This window comes from Ursus americanus, chromosome 18 (genome assembly GCF_024610735.1).
Source record: "Ursus americanus isolate L20-20 chromosome 18, mUrsAme1.1.p, whole genome shotgun sequence".
Taxonomy (NCBI): Eukaryota; Metazoa; Chordata; class Mammalia; order Carnivora; family Ursidae; genus Ursus; species Ursus americanus.
This window is the reverse complement of record NC_142144.1, coordinates 6256216-6276675: the sequence shown is the minus strand read 5'-3', so window position 1 is coordinate 6276675 and position 20460 is coordinate 6256216. Positions and strand designations below refer to the sequence as shown.

The window sequence follows — 20460 nt, the reverse complement described above, 5'->3', positions numbered from 1 at the left end:
GGCTCGTGACCCCTGGCTGGCCATTTCTGGTGGGGAGGGGCCTCCAGGAGAGCTGGGGGTCCACCTCCCTCGGTGGACACACAGCCCCTGCCTTCGATCCAACCACCTTGGCTCCACTTCGTCTCTGGTTGGTCTGGACCTTTTCTGGCAACAGTTTGGAGCTAATATCAACAGTCAGATTCCTAGGTGCGATTTCTGCTAAAAGTTTGGGTGGCTGAAGCAAATTCAGTTATTTCTTTTTAGACATCTTCTTTGGAAATAATTGTAACTCGCGGACGTTGCCACAAATGTCCCTCAGTTTCCCCCAGTGGTACCACAGCTTTGGCATGTCCGCAGTCCGGTGGCCCAGCCGGGAGAGCTGACAACGGTACACCCCACAGGGCTTATTCCCATTTTACCAGTTTTACGCGTACCCATTTGTGAGTCCTTGAGCAACGCGCTGGGGTCGATGTTATTACCGTCATGCCCAATTCCCAGAGAAGGACAGTGAGGCTCGGAGCAGTTACGTGGCTTCCCCGAGACACCAGCTGATATGTGGCAGAGCCAGGGCTTGAGACCAAAGTTGTGCACTGAGCCAGAAGCCTGTGCCTGCCTCCCGCAGTGGCTGCCGTTAACCTCGTCTCCCTGCATTTTCTCATAGGTGAGCCCAGGCCAGAATGGGGGACACCAGGGACCTTTGCCCTCACCTTGACTCCATAGGGGAGGTGACCAAGGAGGACTTGCTGTTCAAATCTAAGGTAAAGGGTCAGACCTTTCAGGGCTGGGGCCCCCGCCCGGGGCGGGGGCTGCATTCCTGAGGTACAGAGGTTTCCGAAGGTGGCGGAAGAACCGGCACCCCTGACCTTTTGTGTGAATGGAAGGGCTGGCATCTGTTCGGGCGGCCTTCCGGCGGCTGCGTCCTAATGGCCGGTAATTACCACTTAGCTCCCCTCTGTTTGGGCACCACTAATGCTCTGTGCCTTTGCGGCTGGAGCGGTGGACAGAGCCTTTCCAGGGCAGGGCTGAATCACGCTTGGAGAGTCCGTGGCCGTTTTGACACATGGGACCCGAGGAAGGCCCCGGGAGGGCCAAAGCGTGAAAGTGGGCCTCTCTGAGTTGGGGGGGATGTGTCTTGGTCTGGAAAAAAATATATATATATTTTTTTAAATTGAGTTTTTTTTTTTTTTAAAGATTTTATTTATTTATTTGACAGAAATAGAGACAGCCAGCGAGAGAGGGAACACAAGCAGGGGGAGTGGGAGAGGAAGAAGCAGGCTCCCAGTGGAGGAGCCTAATGTGGGGCTCGATCCCAGGGATCCAGGATCACGCCCTGAGCCGAAGGCAGACGCTTAAACGCTGTGCCACCCAGGCGCCCCTGGAAAAATATTTTGAATCGGCGTAATCCTTTCCTGTGGTTCAAAATCTAACAATATAAAAACACCAACGTCAAGAAGTCCCCCCCCCCCCGCCCTGTACTCACCCTCCCCGTCCCCCCTTAGGGAGCCACTTACAGGAGTTTCTTTTTCTTTATGCAGATGTGCTTAGTTCTCCTTTCCCCCTTCCTTCTATAGAAGGTAGCGTACGGCAGACGCTTTCGTAACTTGCTCTATTCACCAGACAGTGTATCCTGGAGCTCTGTCGACCCTGGTACATAGACAGTCTTCTCACGGGTGGGCCCTGGAGTGGCGTGGTACCTCGATGTGTGGACCCTGTAACTCAGCCTCTGTGGGCAGACACCCCGGCTCTTCGCATGGGGTGAATGTGACGCCGTGACGAATGGCCTCGTGGCAGTGCCGCTGCGTGCGGGGGGCAGAGTGTGCAGGGCACACAGTCCCGGGAATGGGGTCTGGCGTCAGATTCCTAGACACGGGGCCAGCTCTTCTTTCCAGGCACCTGATGCTGGTCACGCCACCTCCCTGTACCAGCAGGTCCTGGGTTGCGTTTGGCCTGAGTTGGCTTAACCTGGGCCTGCAGGAGGGTTCAGGCCTTCAACGTACCTGTGGCTGCTTTTGGAGTAGTTTTGCTTCTCTGTGGTCTGGAGGAGGGGCCGAGCGAGGCTGTGGTGCAACACCGGGTTCCGTCTGAGTCTGCACAAAGGAGTAAATGAGATGGACCAACGGGATTTTCTTCCAGAGGAGGCAGGAGTAGGGGGGATCTGAGGGCAAAGAGGTGAGCGAGGAGGGACGATCTGGGCTGGGGCATGGCAGCCTTTTGGGGGTGTTAGGCCTTCTGGAGCATCTGGAGATGTGTCAGGCCCACGTTTCAGGGAGCATGTCTTCCATCCTGCTCGGAGCATCCAGGAACCTATAAAATGAAACCACGTTGGTTTTAAAATAGCAGAAGGGGGAAGGATATGAACAGGTCAGTCACAATGGAGGAGACGCGAATGGCCGGGAAGCTTCCGAAGGAAGATGCTCAGCTTCACGAGGGGTGGGGGGTAATGCTGACGATAGTAAGATGATGGCATTTCCATCTGCCCGATGGACCACAGGCTGATCGGATCGGAGCTGATGGTGATGGAGGGAAGGAGACCACACATGTGGTGGGGCTGGGTAGGCATTCCTGTCCCTTCGGGGACGCCGTTCCACTTCTGGGAATTTATCCAGCATGAGTTATAAAGATCCAGATACGGCAGTATTCATGGAGCGTCACGTGTAAGAGGAGAAAACTGGTGGCAACCTGAATATTCATCAAGAAGGGAACGGGGCACCGTGTGACCATTGCAGAGGACGAGGTGTGGTGTCTGTGTACAGACTCGGGAAGATGACCATGAAAAGGTGGCAGAAGCGCATGTCAGAGAAACACGTATAGTATGATCTCATTTTTCCTAAAATCACACCCCCTTCCCTAAGTATATGCATATGCATTTGTATCAGAGGAAAGTATGGAGGGACATGCTTCAGATTATTCCGGCACATATATTTATTATATGTTCTATCCTCTACTTCAAATTGTGTATAACACGTATGTGTCATCTCAGCTGTTAAAACAAGCATAACTGGGGCGCCCGGCTGGCTCAGTCGTTAAGCGCCTGCCTTCGGCTCAGGGCGTGATCCCGGGGTCCTGGGATCGAGCCCGGCATCGGGCTCCCTGCTCCACTGGGAGCCTGCTTCTTCCTCTCCCACTCCACCTGCTTGTGTTCCCTCTCTTGCCGGCTGGCTGTCTCTCTGTCAAATAAATAAATAAAATCTTAAAAAAAACAAAAACAAAAACAAGCATAACTGGGAGCCCGGTGGCCTCAGTCGGTGAAGCATGAGACTCTGGATCTCAGAGTCGAACGTTCGAGCCCCACATTGACTCAGAGCCTACTTTAAAAAAAGCGCAGGATACTTTTGTCGTTCAAGTGACTGAAAGGAAAAGGAAGCCCCAGAAGAGGGAAGTGAATTGTGGAATCAGGAAATCACAGAAGAGATGACAGATTCAGGAAGGTCAGGGGCTACTGGTGGATCTCCTGCTGCCCGCAGCAACCCCAGCCTGAGACTCCGTCGGGCTGCAAACCTCAGTTCCAACCTTCTTCACCTCAACCCGTGTTTAGACACTGCCACAAACTGGGCTTCGTGAGAATGAGAAGTTCCCGAGGAATCGTGGGAAGGGGAGGCCCGCTTTCCTGGCATGGGCTTGGGGGGCTCGACGACCCAGGCTCCCTGGCTTCCCCACCCCAAGCCTGCTTCGTAGCACAGCGGGACCTCTGAGCTTCAGTTCCTCGTCTGTCCCAAAGAGGTGCTGCACGGACTGGCGGGGGTGACATGAGCCGCGTGTGAAGAACTTAGCCGTGGTCGTCCTCAGCAGGTGTCTCTCTTGCTCTGACTGAGCCCCACGTTGTCACTGCTGTCAGAGCTGGCACTTAGAACCCGCCTCAGCGCATGGAGGCCCCTTGGGCATTGTGGAGGCTTAGCTGGGAATTGCTGTTCTGGACATGTGCAAGCAAGATTATGTAGGCGCATCTGAAGTTGTAGCGAAGAGACCCGGAAATACAGTATCTTAAATGAGGTAGACATTTCCTTTTCTCTCCTAGAACAGTCCAGAGCTAGATAGGATGGCAGGGTGGCCCTGCCTTTCCCAACACGTGACTTTCACCTCTGAGTCCAAGGTGCCTGCCTCTGCTCCTGCCTTCTCATCTGCATTCCAGCCAGTGGAAGGAGGAGAAGGAGCTAGGGGGGTGAACAGCCCGAAGTGACACATATCACTCTCACTGTCCTCTCGTTGACTAGAACTGAGCCCTGTGACCACAGTGGGGGCTGGAAACAGTCTGCAGCTGGCTGCCCATGTGCTCAGCTCAAATCCATGCATCTTGGTGCTAAGGCAAGAAGGGGAGGTGCTGGTGGACAAGAAGCAGGCCCTGTCACCCAGAAGACCAGAAACATCGGTGTTTTCTGTGGTCATCAGATCTCCCAGCTTGTACGAGGCTCTGTGAAGTCACAGGGGTAGACAAAGCAGACCATCCCTCTTTCATGGAGCCCAGAGTGTAGATGGGGAGAAAGGCTTACACAGTCATCAAAGGAAGAGTGGAGGGCGCGGGAAAAGAGCATATTAATGGGTCTGTTGATTGAAGTTTCAGATGATTTTACGGAAGGTGTTTTTGTAGCACATAACGAAACAAAATTTGAGCAGTGAAGTGTAAAGTGTCCTGTGAGGAAGGACATTGAGATTGGCAGGCTGGCGAAAGCCTTTCCAAGGCAAAAAACCCTTTGAGTGGAGAGCTTTGGGGTCCAGCCGTCGGCGCCTCCGGCTGGAGCGTGTCCCCCAGGCCGCTCACACTTGGCTCTTCCCCTCACGCAGGGAGTCTGTCAGTCGTGTGGTGTTAGCGGACCAAACCTGTGGGCCTGTCTCCAGGTAAGGCATCCCTGTCGCTGTTGGGGGTGTGGAGCTTGGTCTAGACACTGGGCTGGGAGCGTCCGTCTCGGGTGGGCACTGCTGGAAACCTCAGACGGGGACATGGGGCCTGGATGCCTCAGGGGCCGGGCCCAAGTCAACAGGGTGCCAGAGTGAGGGCGAGGGCCTGGGTGCCACGCAGCCAGACTCAGCTTGGCCCACGTCTCGCCATGACCCTACCCTACCCTACCCCACCTTACTCAGAGGGCAGGGGCCACTGTTAACGGTAGCCGTCCTGTCCAGCTGGAACCGCACGGTGTATAAAGCTGTCGTCCTGTGGGGTGGCAGGGTCTCAGTCACTTGTGGGTCCTGGTGGTGGAGACGGGCTAGCCCCAATCCTTGCTCCTTCCCTCTCCCCGCAGGTATCCTGCCCCTACGTTGGCTGCGGAGAATCCTTCGCGGACCATAGCACCATTCATGCTCAGGTGAGCGCCGTGGGCAGGAGCGTGGGCCCTGCGGGCGGATGGCCCAGAATTCAGGCCCTGGCTCCCGCAGCCTCCTGACTCCATCTGCCCCCTCTGGGCCTCAGAGGCTATGTCTGTAAAATGGGACTAAGCGCGGCAGGGTTGCTGCAGAGAAGCAAGAGTGGACGCGCAGGTGCAGGCCCATAGCACGTGCGCGTGTGTGGTCAGCGGCAGCCCTGGGCGTTCCTGGCTGCGGGCCGCTCAGATTCTGAGCTTCCAGGCCTCTGTCCTGACGCCGCCTCTTACTGAGGCCTCCCGTGTGCAGCCGCGGGCACCTGTTGGGCCAGTGTATTCACAGCCTCATTTTGGATCTTGCCCTCTAGGCAAAACAGCATAACCTGACGGTGAACCTGGACACGTTCCGGGTGTGGTGCTACGCCTGCGAGAAGGAGGTGTTCCTGGAGCAGAGGCTGGCAGCCCACCCGGCAGGCCCCTCCCCCAGGTTCTCGGAGCAGGTAAGGGGGTGCAGCGGGGTCAGTGCCGGTGGTGGTGACATGTGTCGAGGGCAGGGCCCTGTGACCCAGGCGTCAGTGGGTCCCAGATGGCATCTGTTCCCGTGCCAGCAAATGCTTGCTGAGCCCCAGCTCTGGGCCAAGGCCCATGTGGGGGGTAGAGGACACACAGGTCTTCATGGGAAGGGCCTCCCTTTGGGAGTTTGCAGGCCGTGGGGAGGCTGTGTGCAAGGGCTTGTGGGAGCCCAGCCTGGGCCTGTGGAGAGCCCCCGCCATCCCAGCTCTAAGACCTATCCCATGGGAATCCCCAGGAGCCCGGAAACCCCCCTAACGAGGCGCCGAGTGGGGCTCTGTGCAGCACTTAAAGATGTGGGCCCGGCAAGCCCACGTGTGGAGGGTGGCCTCGGGCTGGGGTCAGCACGCCGCTATCGGGCTGGCTAGCTGCAGTGGGAGCTCGGGGAGGCCCGCGTGTGTGCCCTGCCTCCCCCACAATTACACAGCGACCGTCACGTCGTAGGTGCTCCCTAAGTGTTTGTGGAATACATTTGCAAACGTGGTTTCTTACAAAAAAAGCCTGTAAAACGGTATATGGACAGCGCCTTGTTTGGGGGCCCGTGCATATAACAGTTCACCATCTGCATAGCTGTGTATAGACTGCCACTGGCTGTCTCAGGAGAGTTGCATGTCTGTTGTTATTGTTTCTATTTTTTTCCCGAATTTATTACAAATTGGTAATTTTTTATTATTGTAAATAAAATACAAGATCCCGGGCTGAGGCCACCAGTGCCGTCTTTTTCTGGGGTGTCCTCTGCTCAGATGGGCTGACTCGGTGCGGGCTTGCGGCCGGGGGCTGGGCTTCCTTTCCCCCCGGGGGAACATGAGCCTCTGACCCCCAGCCCTCCCGCCCCACCTCCCGTGCTCCTGACTCGGAGACTTCCACGCAGGACTCTCCACTACCCTCCCACCCTCTGAAAGCTGTCCCTATTGCCGTGGCCGACGAAGGAGAGTCCGAGTCAGAGGATGATGACCTGAAGCCTCGAGGTAGCCGGCCCCAGAACAGAGAGGGCTGTGGGCGGGGCCCGGGGCGGGGCGGGGAAGGGTGGCCTAGAGCGGGGTGGAATGCTGGCCTGCCAGTCCTCCTCCCCTCATCCCCCACCTCAGCCCTGGGACCCTGGGCAGGCTGGCCCCTCTGACCCCGGCCTCCTCACCTGTGCAGGGCGGACGCTGGGCCGGGCTGGGTGGAGGGCAAAGCAGTCCGTCTGTTGGAGACATTCGGGTACCCACGGCTGTCGTGAGCAGGAAACACATTCACTTGCTTGGCAGGTTTCTGGGGTAGAACCCCAGCCGCCTGTGTCCTCCCCTGGTTGGGTCCCGGGGGCTCGGGAGCCACAGCTCATCTGGGAGGGGCAGGGCCCTCACCTTCCCTCCCCCGTGTGCATTGGTGTCTAGGCCTCACGGGCATGAAGAACCTCGGGAACTCCTGCTACATGAATGCTGCCTTGCAGGCCCTGTCCAACTGGTAGGTCGTCACCCTGCCTGGGAGCTGGGAGGCCTGGAGCTGTCGCCAGGCGCCCTGGAGGGCGCAGCAGCCCGCAGGCTGTGCTGTCTGTGCTACCCGCAGAGGCGTGTCTGTGGATCCACGTCCAAAGCCCTAAAAGCACACATGCCCTTTGACCCAGGAGCCCCTCCCGTCAGAATTAATCCTAGGAAGGTCAGCCGAGATGTGGAGCACGTTGCCTGGGGGGATGTTCCTATCCCGTTGTTCGTGGGGAACAGTTTGATGGTCCACATTTATTTATTTTTAGAGATTTTATTTATTTATTTGAGAGAGAGAGCGTGAGCAGTGGGGAGGGGCAAAGGGAGAGGGAGAAGCAGACTCGCTGCTGAGCAGGGAGCCTGACGCTGGGCTGGATCCCAGGACCCCAGGATCATGACCTGAGCCGAAGGCAGACACTTCACCGACTGAGCCCCCCGTGGGCCCCGGTGGGCCACGTGTACAGGCCAGCTTTACAGTGAGTGCAGGACAGTATTTACTGAATGGGAGGGCCAGAACGTGGCACGTGGGAGGAAGGAGGTTAGGAAGGGTTGTGTGCTACAATCCCATTTGGGGGAGAAGTTCCTAATTTCTACCTAGGTTAGGCTGTTAACTCCGTGAGCCCAGGGCGTTTTCTGTGCCTGGTACACAGATGTCGCATCTGGTAGGGACTCAGTCCCTGCCTACGTGAAGGAGGGAGGGCATATGTGCATAGGACCATCTGGAAGGAAATGTGTCTAAAATCTTCTGAGGAGCTGTCTTCCACGTGGTAGGATTAAGTCCCTTACTGTTCGCGCATCTGTAGATGTTCCAGGGTTTCTGTGATGAACACGTATTTCTCAAGTAATGAGAGACGTTCACTTGAGGAAAGGGAAGATGCCTCAAGTTGGGGAAGGTTTCCGCAGAGTGGGCTGGTGGGAGGAGCGGGCGTTGGACCCTCTGTCTGTCAGGCAGCAGCTGTCCCCTGAGCCCACGGCCCCTGAAGCGGGCAGCCCTGCAGCCCTGGGAGAGGACAGGGGGCTGTTGTAGTGTCTTGGGGTGGCCATGACAAAGCCTGGCAGGCCAGGGACTTTAAACAACAGAAATGTATTCTCTCCCAGTTCAGAGGCCAGAAGTCTGAGGTCAAGGTGCGGGCGGGGGTTGTAGCTTTTGAGGCCTCTTTCCTGACCACTAGATGCCTGCCTTCTCCCTGTGTCTTCACATCATCCTGCCTCTGGGCGTGTCTGTGTCCACATCTCCTCCTTCTAGAAGGACACAGTCATATCGGACTAGGGCCCACCCTGAGGACCTCCCTTGAATCTAATTACCTGTGTCCAAGTACAGTCACCTTCCGAATGTGAATTTGGGGAGACCCATGTCACCCTTCGACGGGTCATCTGCAGGCATTTCTGGCTCAGGGGCAACAGTATGCCCCCCCCCCTTTTGCTTCTCCAACCGGCTCTTTCTAACCAATGCCACGCGGCCCGCCTTTTCTGAGCCGGCTCTCCCCTGCCCCTAGCCCTCCACTGACCCAGTTCTTCTTGGAGTGCGGAGGCCTGGTGCGCACAGACAAGAAGCCGGCCCTGTGCAAAAGTTACCAGAAGCTGGTGTCTGAGGTCTGGCACAGGAGACGGTGAGTGACTGCGCCCCTGACCTCGGGCAGGCGCCTGGGGCCTGGGATTTTTCTCTCTGCCCCTCGACCGAGCATTACCTGTGCCTTCACCCCTTGCTGCATGCTCACCACACTTCACCTGTGCGATTTTTACGGCAACCTTGTTTTACAAATTGGGGAAACTGAGGCTTTACGAGTCTTGCTCAAGGTCACCGAGCTGGTGAAAGAAGGAGCTAGAATTTGGAAGTGGCGTTACCCCGAGCCTGCAGCCCCTTCCCCCACGTGTGTGCCGAGGCCCAGACGCGCACCATGACTACTCCCCAGTCCCAGCCACCACCGTGCATGTGGGAGAGACTCTCACAGGCGGTGGCTGGTGCTGACGGGGCAGGAGCTGAGCTCAGTGTGAAATGAATTTAAAGACCAGAAGTTTGGATTAGACCTGTTTCTTCAGGAAAATGGGGAATAACTTAAACTGAGTGCACAGAAATATGCCAAGTGTAAAAGCAGGTTGTAAAACAGTGCGATACAATACAGCTCCCATTCTGTCAGAAGCCATGTTGATTTTCCGTGTGTCTCTGTTTTCATGGAGAAATCCGGAAATCTTAATGGCAGTTATCTCTGCGTGGTGCTATTAGCGGTGATGTTTCTTTCCTGGGCTTTTCTAAAATTTTAGATTTTTCAATAATGAAGATGTAATACTTCTGAAATGAGAAAAAAAACCACAGTAAGTATTTCAGAAAGGAAACAAATCTCAAGCAGGCTTGTCCTAGACCAGTGGGAAATAATGCCGAGCCAGTCAAGCGTTCTTTGCCCGGTTGAGCCGTGACTTGGCATTTTCCTTCTTGACTGTGGGGGTGTGCGAGCCTGCGGGGCTCCTGCCAGAGTCAGCACCTCCCAGACGTGCAGCAGACACCTCACTGCGTCTGATCCCGTCGCCCCAGGCCGCCTGCCTAGCAACCCTCGCGGGATCGTGGAGCTCCGAGCGGGCCACCTGCGCTAACAGGCCTCGTCTTCCTACAGCCCAAGCTACGTGGTTCCCACCAGCCTGTCTCACGGGATCAAGTTGGTCAACCCGATGTTCCGAGGCTATGCCCAGCAGGTAGGCCGTCCGAGCTGTGCAGGGGACACCCAGGGCCATTACCAGGCCCGTCTCTGAAGCCCAGACCAGCATGGAAAATAGCAGGGCAGCTCGGGGTTATGGGCCGGGTCCCCTCACTGCCTGAGCCCTTCGTGTGTTTGAGGACACGGTAGCCTCCCGGGGCCTGCTGGCGTTCTCTGCGCTTAGTGTGGGGGCTGTGTCCCCGCCGAGCAACTCACCTACCCCGGCCGCACGGCTGGTACACAGCGGAGGGGAGGTCTGGCCTCGGGCAGTCTGACTGCAGAGTGTGTCCGCCTCAGCACTGCGTGCGGAATGGCACGTGCTCTCTCATTTCCGCAATCACAGGCAGAATTTCACTTTTATTAAAGGAAACGTTTGATTACGAGTCTTTGTGAATCTAGGGAACCCTTTGGAAACCAGCGATCCTTTTATTGCATAAACTCAGGGGACCAAAACGAAGCAGAGTGCAGCCACATGTATACCCCAGTCCTAGGCTGAGCAGACGGTTCACATGTCCCTGTCCCCGGCCTCAGACTGCAGCGCGGCCTGGGGTTTCACTGCTGCGCTTGTGGGAGGAGCTGCACCGGTCTGGGCGGCCGTTCCTGCGGCCCGAACGTGGGGGCCAGGAACAGAGCAGTGGTCAGGCGAGGGATGTCTTCCGCCCTCTCCCTCAGACCGCCCCCCCGCCGCCGCCTGCCTGCCGTCCCTTCCCAGGGCCAGGGTTGCTGGGTGTTCCTCTACTCACAAGCTCAGCTGGATGAACTCCAGGCTCCTGACCGAGAAGCCCAGTGCTGCCCAAACCCCACCCTTTTTGGGGAGTGATAATGCCCTCCATGATCACAGTTCACTGTCTACCGTTTACTAAGTTGTCACTACCCGCCCCACAAGGACAGCCCTGTTTATCCTCACAGAGCTCTCCTGAGGCGGGCCCTGTCATCACCCCCGTGTTACAGGTAAGGAGCAGAGGCTCAGAGAGGCTCTGCAGCTCGCTCAGGTCACACAGCACAGGGCGGCAGGGTGGGACTCGGGCCGAGCTGGACCATTCCCCGGGCTCTCTGTGAGGACATCACGGAGCAGGGCTGCTGCCTAACACCCACCTGGACTCCAGAAGCATCCCGTCTCTGGTTCTTAGACTTAACACAGGGAGGATTTCTGAACGTAGGCGCGGCTATGGGCCTGTGTTAATGGCCGGAACGTGCCGTCACGCTTCCACACGGCTTGAGATTCTAGCAACAAACACAGTACCTCTGTTAGAAGGAAGAACCAGAGAGAAATGTAGATGGCATATTGGGGTCCCGTTTCTTTTTTTTTTTTTTTTTTTTTTTTTTAAAGATTTTATTTATTCATTTGACAGAGAGAGAGACAGCCAGCGAGAGAGGGAACACAAGCAGGGGGAGCGGGAGAGGAAGAAGCAGGCTCACAGCTGAAGAGCCCGATGTGGGGCTCGATCCCGTAATGCCGGGATCACGCCCTGAGCCGAAGGCAGGCGCCCAACCGCTGTGCCACCCAGGCGCCCCGGGGTCCCGTTTCTTAAAAGAACCTTCTGGGACCTCTGACACAGGACCCACAAATCCTCCCCTCTCCCTCACGCAGGGTAAGCTAGTGGTTAATTTCTCTGATCTTCGAGTTCGGCACTTTGCTGAGGAAATCCATGCAGAGCCCTCCCTTCCCCATCCCAGAACTGAGAGGATGAGGCCCTTCTCTCCACGCCGGTGGTGGAAGGCCGGGGAGGCTCGGCTGGGTCTGGCCAGCCTGTGACCCAACACCGTGTTGGTCGGGCGTTGGGGCGGGGGTGCTGCTGCTGGTGCCGGGCACTGTGGGGGCCAGGACGTTGAACCTGGCGGCCCAGCATGGCACCCGATACCCCCAGCTGTTGGAGACCAGCTGCTGCCACCGTGTTCTGGCCTTCTGAAGCGCCTGGGCACGCAGCGCTCGGCTGGGCCCCGTGGGCAGGTGTTGGAAGCCTCACTGCCCAGGCTTTCTGCTCGGTTTGGCGACCCAGTCAGAGCTCAGAATAAAAGCGCCACTGCTGTGATTCGAGGCCCAAGCAGCCTGACAAGTCATGTCCACGTCTCTGGGAGCGTGCCGTCCTGCCTCCAGAGCCTGTCCCCAAACCACAGACCACAATGGCAAGGCCACAGTGGGCCCGGGGACTGGCAGGAGGACGGGGAGAGCAGGGAGGCCCAGAGACAGGCTGGAGGATGCCAACGGCCTGGCCTGCCAGCGGGCATCACCCCCACAGAAGTCAGCTCAGCCCTCATGTGCGCATATGTCTTGTGGGTCCCCTTCATGCTTCCACAGGCTCCACGCCCACCCCCAGAGTCCCCTCCTGTAGGCAGCAAGGTGACTCTCCAGGCCGAACGCGACCCCTCTGCCCTCCCACGCCAAGCTGGAAGCAGGGCTACGGCTGCTTAGGAGGGAGCTGGGGTGTCACACGGACCGGTGGGGATCGTGGCTCTGCCACCTCACAGCTGTGTGACTGGGGAGGGGCGGCTCAGCCTCTCAGGCCTCAGTGTCTGCGGTGGAGCGGGGATCGGGACAGGACTGCTGGGGGGCTACCGTTAGGGCTGCTCGGCATATCTGCACAGGGCGCCGCGAGGCCCCGTGACACGGATCGGCTGGCATCCTTGGCAGCAGAAGCAGCGGGGTGCTCGCAGCAGGTGCGTCCACCCCGGCAAGCCCTGTTGACGCCGCCCCTGCTTCCAGGACACCCAGGAGTTCCTGCGCTGCCTGATGGACCAGCTGCACGAGGAGCTCAAGGAGCCGGTGGTGGCGGCCGCGGCGGCGCTGGCGGAAGCGCGGGACTCAGACTCGAGTGACACGGACGAGAAGCGGGAGGGCGACCGGAGCCCGTCCGAGGACGAGTTCCTGTCGTGTGACTCGAGCAGCGACCGGGGTGAGGGCGACGGGCAGAGCCGTGGCGGGGGCGGCTCGCAGGCCGAGGCGGAGCTGCTGATCCCCGACGAGGCGGGCCGCGCCATCTCCGAGAAGGAGCGCATGAAGGACCGCAAGTTCTCCTGGGGCCAGCAGCGCACCAGCTCTGAGCAAGTGGACGAGGACGCCGATGTGGACACGGCCATGGCTGCCCTTGACGACCAACCCGCGGAGGCCCAGCCACCATCGCCGGGGTCCTCCAGCCCCTGCCGGACCCCAGGTGCCAGACAGCCGCTCGGGGACCCCCGCCTGCTTGGTCCGGCACCTCCTGCGTGCCTGTAGCGTGGGTGGACCGCCTCAGAGCCGGGCTGTGGCTCAGCCTGCCCGTGTCGGCCCCACACCCCCGCTGGACACGGGAGGACATGTGACTTGCGGGTTTGATGGGGGCTGGGGTGGGCAAAGGGCAGAGGGCACACAGTGGGCTCTGGCCTCGGGCCCTGGGAGGTGCTGGCAAGTCCTCTTCCTGACCGGGCCGCAGAGCCAATGTGACTCCCCTGGCCCAGCCATGGTCCCCTCTTTGCCCCCAGAGCCAGACAACGAGGCCCACATGCGCAGCGCCTCCCGCCCCTGCAGCCCTGTGCACCACCACGAGGGCCACGCCAAGCTGGCCGGCAGCCCTCCCCGGGCGAGCCCCGTGAGGATGGGGCCATCGTATGTGCTCAAGAAAGGTTGGCAGGATCGGGCAGGGAGGGCCGGCCAGTGGGTCGGCGGGGCATCCGCACGTGCCGGGGGGGCTGGGAGTGCAAGTCGTGCCACGGCTGCCTTTGCAGCGGCAGCTCCTCCGAGCCCTCCTCTAGCGCCACTGGGGTGTGAGCGGGGGCGCCCCGTCTAACTGACAGCGACCTGGGCCCTGGGAGGGGAACTGTATCCCCCACCACGTGACGCACATAGGACCCCGAGTCCCGGCCAAGCAAGCCCCAGTGCCACCCCTTGCCCCAGACAGGCCGGTGGGGCTGGGCCTAGTCCCGTGCTGTGCCCCCAGCCCAGGTGCTGAGTGCCGGCAGCCGCAGGCGGAAGGAGCAGCGCTACCGCAGCGTCATCTCCGACATCTTCGACGGCTCCATCCTCAGCCTCGTGCAATGTCTCACCTGTGACCGGGTGAGCCCTGGGAGTGGGGAGCCGCGGGCCAGCCCTCAGTGGCCCTGGTGGTCCTCCCTCAGCGGGGGTGGCGGGGGAGTCGCTTCTCCACCTGAATGCCCCTGCCTTTCTGGAGGGCGAGGGCCTGGTTGCCTGGCTCCCGGGTCCAGCAGGCAGGGAGCAGACCCTCTGTCTTCCACCTGCCATCCGGTGGCAGGCTGCACCCGCTGCTTGGTCTGGGCAGGGCGGAACCCCGGAAGGTGGAAACCCAGGCTGACCTTCAACCCCACAGGTGTCCACCACAGTGGAGACGTTCCAGGACCTGTCGCTGCCCATTCCTGGCAAGGAGGACCTGGCCAAGCTGCACTCGGCCATCTACCAGAACACGCCGGCCAAGCCGGGCGCCTGCGGGGACAGCTACACCGCCCAGGGCTGGCTCGCCTTCATCGTGGAGTATATCCGGAGGTACGCCTGCCTTCCCGGCTTCCCGCCTTCCCGCCTGCTGGAGACACCAGACCGCTCTAGCCCTGGCAGGCAGCAGACCACGAACGGCAAAGTTCAGGCGTTTGCAGGGCCAAGGGCAGACTTTGGAAGGGTGCTCACCTCTGGATGTGCACGTGTTGCCTGGGTGGGGTGGGAGCTTCCTCAGCCACACTGGAAGGGCCTGGGTTGGGTGGGCCCGTGGATCAGAAGGCAGGTAAAGATGGGAGTCACCAGGCGGCAGCTAGAAAGGAGGGCGGCAGCTGGAGAGCAGGCCTGGCCCTGTGGGGAGAGCAGTGGGCACCTTTCTGGAGCCCTCACCGTGGGCCACGAGGCCCGGTCTACACCTGCCTGATGTTGGAGCCCATCTGCCCAGAGGACAGGCCAGTGCAACCGGGGCTCCTTCATAGATGGGGAGGCGAGGCTCAGGGAGACACCGGGCTGCTGGCTGCTGGTCCCAGGTGTTCGACTCCAGACCTCTGCCCATCCCACCCACCTGGGCAAGATGCCTCTCCAGGCCGGAAGTGTCCAAGTCTTGGTCTTGCCCAGGCCCTGGCAGCACCCCACCACCCCCATTCTGTCTCCCTAGGTTTGTGGTATCCTGTACTCCCAGCTGGTTTTGGGGGCCGGTCGTCACCCTGGAAGACTGCCTTGCTGCTTTCTTTGCTGCTGATGAGCTGAAGGGTGAGTGGAGTGGACTTGGCTGGGGAGGGGTTGCTCGGTGAGCATGCAGCTGGTTTCTGGAACTCCCTGTCCGTATCACCACCCCCCCACCCTCCCCACCTTCAGGTTAGGCCTGCATATCCTCCCAGCCCCACCGCCTGGAGCTCTTAGGGCTTCCTCCGTTTTTCTTTGGTTACCCGTTTGGTGGACAGAAATGCTACTGTGCTTCAATTTTGCATTTTCCTCAGTTACTGATGATTCTGGACAGTTTTTCTACATGTTTTGCCTGTTTTTTATTTCCCATTTTGAAATTTCCCATTCTTATCCTTTTCCCATTTTTCTGTTGAATGTTTGGCATCTTATAAACCTTTGGGAAAGCTCTTTTAAAAAATAAAATTAATTGTGGGAAAACCTCCATAACCTAAAATTGCCTGTCTTAACCATTTTGAGGCGTACAGTTCGGTGGTGTTGACTGTATTCACGTTGTCGGGCATTCAGTCTCCAGCAGAGATTTTCATCCTGCAACATGGAAACTCTCTACCCCTGAGACAGCAGCCCTATATTCTCCCCTCCCCCAGCCGCTGGTGCCCACCCTTCTACTTCCTGTCTCTGTGAACATGATGACTCTGGGGACCTCCTCTAAGTCAGCTCATATGGTATTTGTCTTTTTGTGACGGGCCTCTTTCACTCTACCTGGTGTCCTCTGGGTTCCTCTGTGTCGTAGCAGGTGTCAGAATCTTCTTCTTCTTCTTCTTTTTTTTTTTTAAGATTTTATGTATTTATTTGAAAGAAAGAGTGAGTGAGCAAGAGAGAGAGAGCACAAGCCAGGGGAGCAGCAGAGGCAGAGGGAGAAGCAGACTCCCCACTGAGCAGGGAGCCCCGTGCGGGGCTCAATCCTGGGACTCCGGGATCATGACCTGAGCCGAAGGCAGACACTTCACCGACTGAGCCACCCAGGCGCCCAGAATCTCCTTCTTTTTTTTAAAGCTGCATTGTGTTCCATTGCTAGACCACATGTTACTTACCTGTTCATTTCTCAGCGGACACCTGGGTTGCGTCTGCCTTTTGGCTCTTGTCAATAATGCTGCAACGAGCACGGGTGTGCACCTGTTCATCTCCTTCGGATTTATACCCAGAAGTGGGATTGCTCGATCGTACTGTAGTCCTATTTTTAATTTTTTGAGGAACCTCCACACTGTGTTCCATGATCCATTCCCACCAGGAGCACACACCCTTGTGTGCTTCTCCACATCCTTGCCCACCCTTGTTAATCTCATTTTGTAAAATCTCTTTTTGATTAGCACTATTCTAACAGGTGTGGGGTAATATCTCATCACAGCTTCGATTCGCGTTTCCCTGATGAGTCATGTTGAACACCTTTTCGTGTACCTGTTGGCCATTTGTCTCTGGGAAGATGTCTACTCAGGTCCTCTGCCACTTTGTGAATGGATTATCTGGGTTTTTGTTTTGTTTTTGAGGGTTTTTTTTTTTTTTTTTGTATTGATTTGAATGAATTCCGTATATATTCTGGATATTAACCCTTTATCTGATATATGGTTTCTAAATATTCGCTCCCGTTCTGTAGGGCGCTGCTTTATTTTGCAGATTGTTTCTTTCATTGTGCAGAAGCTTTTGAGTTTGATGTAGTCTCACTTGTTTATTTTTACTCTTGTTGCTTGTGCTTTCGGTGTCCTATCCAGAAAATCATCGCCAAGACCAGCGTCAAAGAGCATTTTCCCCATGTTTTCTTCTAAAGTTGTACGGTTTCAGGGCTTACATTTCTTTAATCCATTTCAGGATAATTTTTAAATTTCTGTGAGTGGTAGGAGACCAGGGTCCAATTTCATTCCTTTGCACGTGAATATCTGGTGTTCTCAACACCGTTTACTGAAATGACTCTCCCCCCACCCCCCCCGTTGAATATTCGTGGCCCCCTTGTCAAATATTAGTTGCCCATAGATGCCTGGGTTTATTTCTGGCCTCTCACCTCTGTTCCTTGGTCCATGTGTCTGTTGTCATGCCAGTGCCATACTGTTCTGACGACTGTCGTTCTGTGGTATAGTTTGAAGTCAGGAAATGTGATGCCTCCAGCTTTGTTCTTGCTCAGGATTGTGTTGTCCATTTAGGATCTTCTGTAGTCCCATAGGAATTTTCAGGTTGTTTTCTGTTTCTGTGGAAGATGTCACTGGACTTTTGGTGGGGATTGCATCGTGTCTCTAGATGGCTTTCGGCCGCATCGGTGTGTTGACGGTGTTTATTGTTCTGATCCAGGAACGCGGGGCGTGTACTCACTTCTTTGGTCCTTGTGTAGGAACAGCTCCGTCTTTGACCCGTCACCCTTACAACACTCCTGACGCCAGATGCGTGGAGGTTTTGCCCGCCACCAGCTGGGTATTGAGAATTCCACGCGGTTGTGATACTGTCTACCTGGGGACAGCATCAGGTCCCACAGGTTAAGGACTCAGTCCTACAGGACTTCCCCTCCCCAACTTCAGGAGATAGTCACAAGTCCTGCTTGTCATCTGTGCTTCTGACCGACCGGCTATAGATCGAAGGTTCCAACCCCTCCTCCTCGGGTTTGATAAATTTGCTAGAGCCGTTACTTACTGGATGACTGGTTTATCAGCTCAGGAACAGCCAGATGGAAGAGTTGCCCAGGGCGGGGTAGGTGGGAAGGGGTGCCGAGCTTCCACAGTCTCCGAGCTCGCTACTTTCCCTCGGTCTCCATGCATGCACCAGCTCTGAAGGTCTCCAAACCAAACCCCACGCCATCGGGATTTTTATGGAGGCTTCCTCACGTACGCGTGATCAGTTATAAACTCCTCTCTGTAGAACGCAGTGTGGCTGAAAATTCCAAACTTCTAATCATGGCTTGGTCTTTCTGGTGACCAGACCTGATTCCGGAACCATCCAGAGTCACCTTGTTATTTATTTTTTTTAAGATTTTATTTTTTTTATCTTAGAGGGAGAGAAAGAAGGAATGAGTGCACATGTGAACAGGAGGAGGGGCAGAGGGGGGAAAGAGGCTCTCAAAAAGACTCTGCACTGAGCATGGAGCCCGATGTGGGGCTCAATCTCACGATCCTGAGATCATGACCTGAGCCAAAACCAAGAGTCGGACGCTTCACCGACTGAGCCATGCAGGTGCCCCCAGAGCCACCTGGTTAGGACAAAATTCACTGCCATCACCTAGGAAATTCCAAGGGACTTGGGAATCCCGTGTCAGGAAGCAGGGTCAGAGAGCAAATGTCAGAACAAATGATGCTCCCAGTGCTCTTACCACTTAGGAAAGTACAAGGACTTTAGGAGCTCTGAACCAGGAACCTTGGGCTGCCTTTTCTGTCATGTCACAGCCGCCTTTGTCAATGTCTGTCATCAGTGTCGTATAGTTTCCAGCGTACAAATCTTTCACTTCCTTGGTTAAATTTCTTCCTATGTGTTTTATCGCCTTTGACACAATTGTAATTGGGATTGTTTTCTTTTTCACTCATTCGGATATTTTATTGTCAGTGTATAGAAATGCCACTGATTTTTGTACGTTGATTTTGTATCCTGCAACTTTACTGAACTCATGGATTTGTCCCAACAGTTTTTTGGTGGAGTCTTTTGGTTTCCTATGCATAAGATTATGTCACCCACAAACAGTCTTACCTCCTCTTCTCCTATTCAGATGTCTTTTATTTCTTTTTCTTGCCTTATTGCTCTGGCTAGGACTTCCAGTAGTGGGTTGAGTAGGCGTGGGGAGAGGCAGCACCCTTGTTTCATTCCTGATTTTAGGGGGAAAGCTTTTAGCTTTTCACTGTTGAAGAGGATGTTAGCAGTGGACTTGTCTTAGATGGCCTCTTATTTTGAGGTGTGTTCCCTCTACACCCAACTTGTTGAGAGCTCGTATTGTGAAAGGGTGTTGAAATTTGTCAGATGCTTTTTCTGTCTCTGTTGAGAGGATCGTATGATTTTTATCCTTTATTCTATGAATGTAGAGTATCTTGTGTATTGATTTGTGTATGATAAACCATATTTGCCTCCCACGGTGAAATTCCATTTGATCACCGTGTGTGATCCTTTTAATATGATGCTGAGTTCGGTTGGCTAGAATGTTGTTGATAATTTTTCCATCTGTATTCATCAGGGATATCGGCCCATAGTTTTCTTTTCTTATCGTGTGCTTATCTCACTGTGGTATCAGGGTACTGCTGGCCTCATAAAGGGAGTTTGAGAGTGCTCCTTTCTCAGAGTTTTGGAAGAGTTTGAGAAGGATTGGTGTTAATTCTTTTTTAAATGTTCGATAGAATTCACCAGCAAAACCATCTGGTCCTGGACTTTTGTTTGTTGGGAGGTTTTTGTTTTGTTTCGTTTTGTTTCATTTATTACTGCTTACTCATTATTGGTCTGTTCAGATTTTCTCTTTCTTCATGATTCAGTCTTGATAGGTTGTATGTTTCTAGGAATGTGTCCATTTCTTCTAGGCTGTCCGATTTGTTGGTGTACAATTAATTGCTGTAGTGCCTCTTAGGATCCTTTGTGTTTCTCTGGTGTCAGTTGTGAGAGTCCTCTTCCATTTATAATTTATTTTGAGTCCTCTGTCTTTCTCTTCTCTCTTTGCTAAAGGTTTTTCAATTTTATCTTTTCTGAAAACCAACTCTTAGTTTCACTGACTTTTTTTCTATTCTTTTTCTCATCTCTGTTTTATTTATTTCTGCCCTAATCTCTGTTCTTTCCTCCCTTTTGCCAAGTTTGGGTTTAATTTAGTTTTCACTTTCTAATTCATTGAGGTGTGGTCAGGTTGTTCATTTGAGATCTTTCTCTTTTCTTAACATAGGCATTTATTGCTATGAAATTCCCTCTTACAACTGTTTTTGCTGCATCCTGTGTGTGCTGGTATGTTGTTTTCATTTCATTTGTCTCGAGATACTTCCCGAGTTCCCTTTTGACTTTTTCTTTGACCCGTCGGTTGTTGAGGCATGTGTTGTTGTGAATTTTTTAGTTCTCCTCCTGTTCATAGTTTCTAGTTTTATATCACTGTGGTTGGAAATATACTGATTATGATATTTGTCTTTCCAAATTCGTGAAGGCTTGCTCTGTGGCCCAGCTCCTGAGCTGTCCTGGAGAATGATCCCTGGGCACTCGAGAATGTGTATTCCGGTGCTGTTGGATGGAATGTTCTGTATATGTCTGTGAGGTCCGTTTGCTCTGTAGTCGCTCAGGTCTGGTTCCCTTATTCATTTCCTGTCTGGACGATCTGCCCAGTGTTGAAAGTGGGGTATTAAAATCCCAACTACTACTGTATTGCTGACTATGTCTCCCTTCAGTTGTGT

General features: G+C 55.3%; 1 protein-coding gene across 10 annotated transcripts in view; it reads left to right on the top strand.

The window, feature by feature from the left end:
• USP20 (ubiquitin specific peptidase 20) overlaps positions 1–20460 on the top strand; it is a 42728-nt gene that overhangs the window by 13882 nt on the left and 8386 nt on the right. For all 10 annotated transcript variants that reach the window (XR_015727278.1, XM_087869279.1, XM_087869278.1 and 7 more), the window contains 13 exons: positions 641–737; positions 4759–4812; positions 5214–5276; positions 5639–5770; positions 6712–6808; positions 7217–7286; positions 8800–8913; positions 9913–9991; positions 12698–13145; positions 13453–13593; positions 13908–14023; positions 14295–14467; positions 15072–15166. Coding sequence is in view for 9 of the 10 variants with exons in the window: in XM_087869279.1 (XP_087725405.1) it covers positions 657–737; positions 4759–4812; positions 5214–5276; positions 5639–5770; positions 6712–6808; positions 7217–7286; positions 8800–8913; positions 9913–9991; positions 12698–13145; positions 13453–13593; positions 13908–14023; positions 14295–14467; positions 15072–15166 (1663 nt within the window). In the remaining variant the exon portion in view is untranslated. The remainder of the gene's footprint in view (positions 1–640; positions 738–4758; positions 4813–5213; positions 5277–5638; positions 5771–6711; positions 6809–7216; positions 7287–8799; positions 8914–9912; positions 9992–12697; positions 13146–13452; positions 13594–13907; positions 14024–14294; positions 14468–15071; positions 15167–20460) is intronic.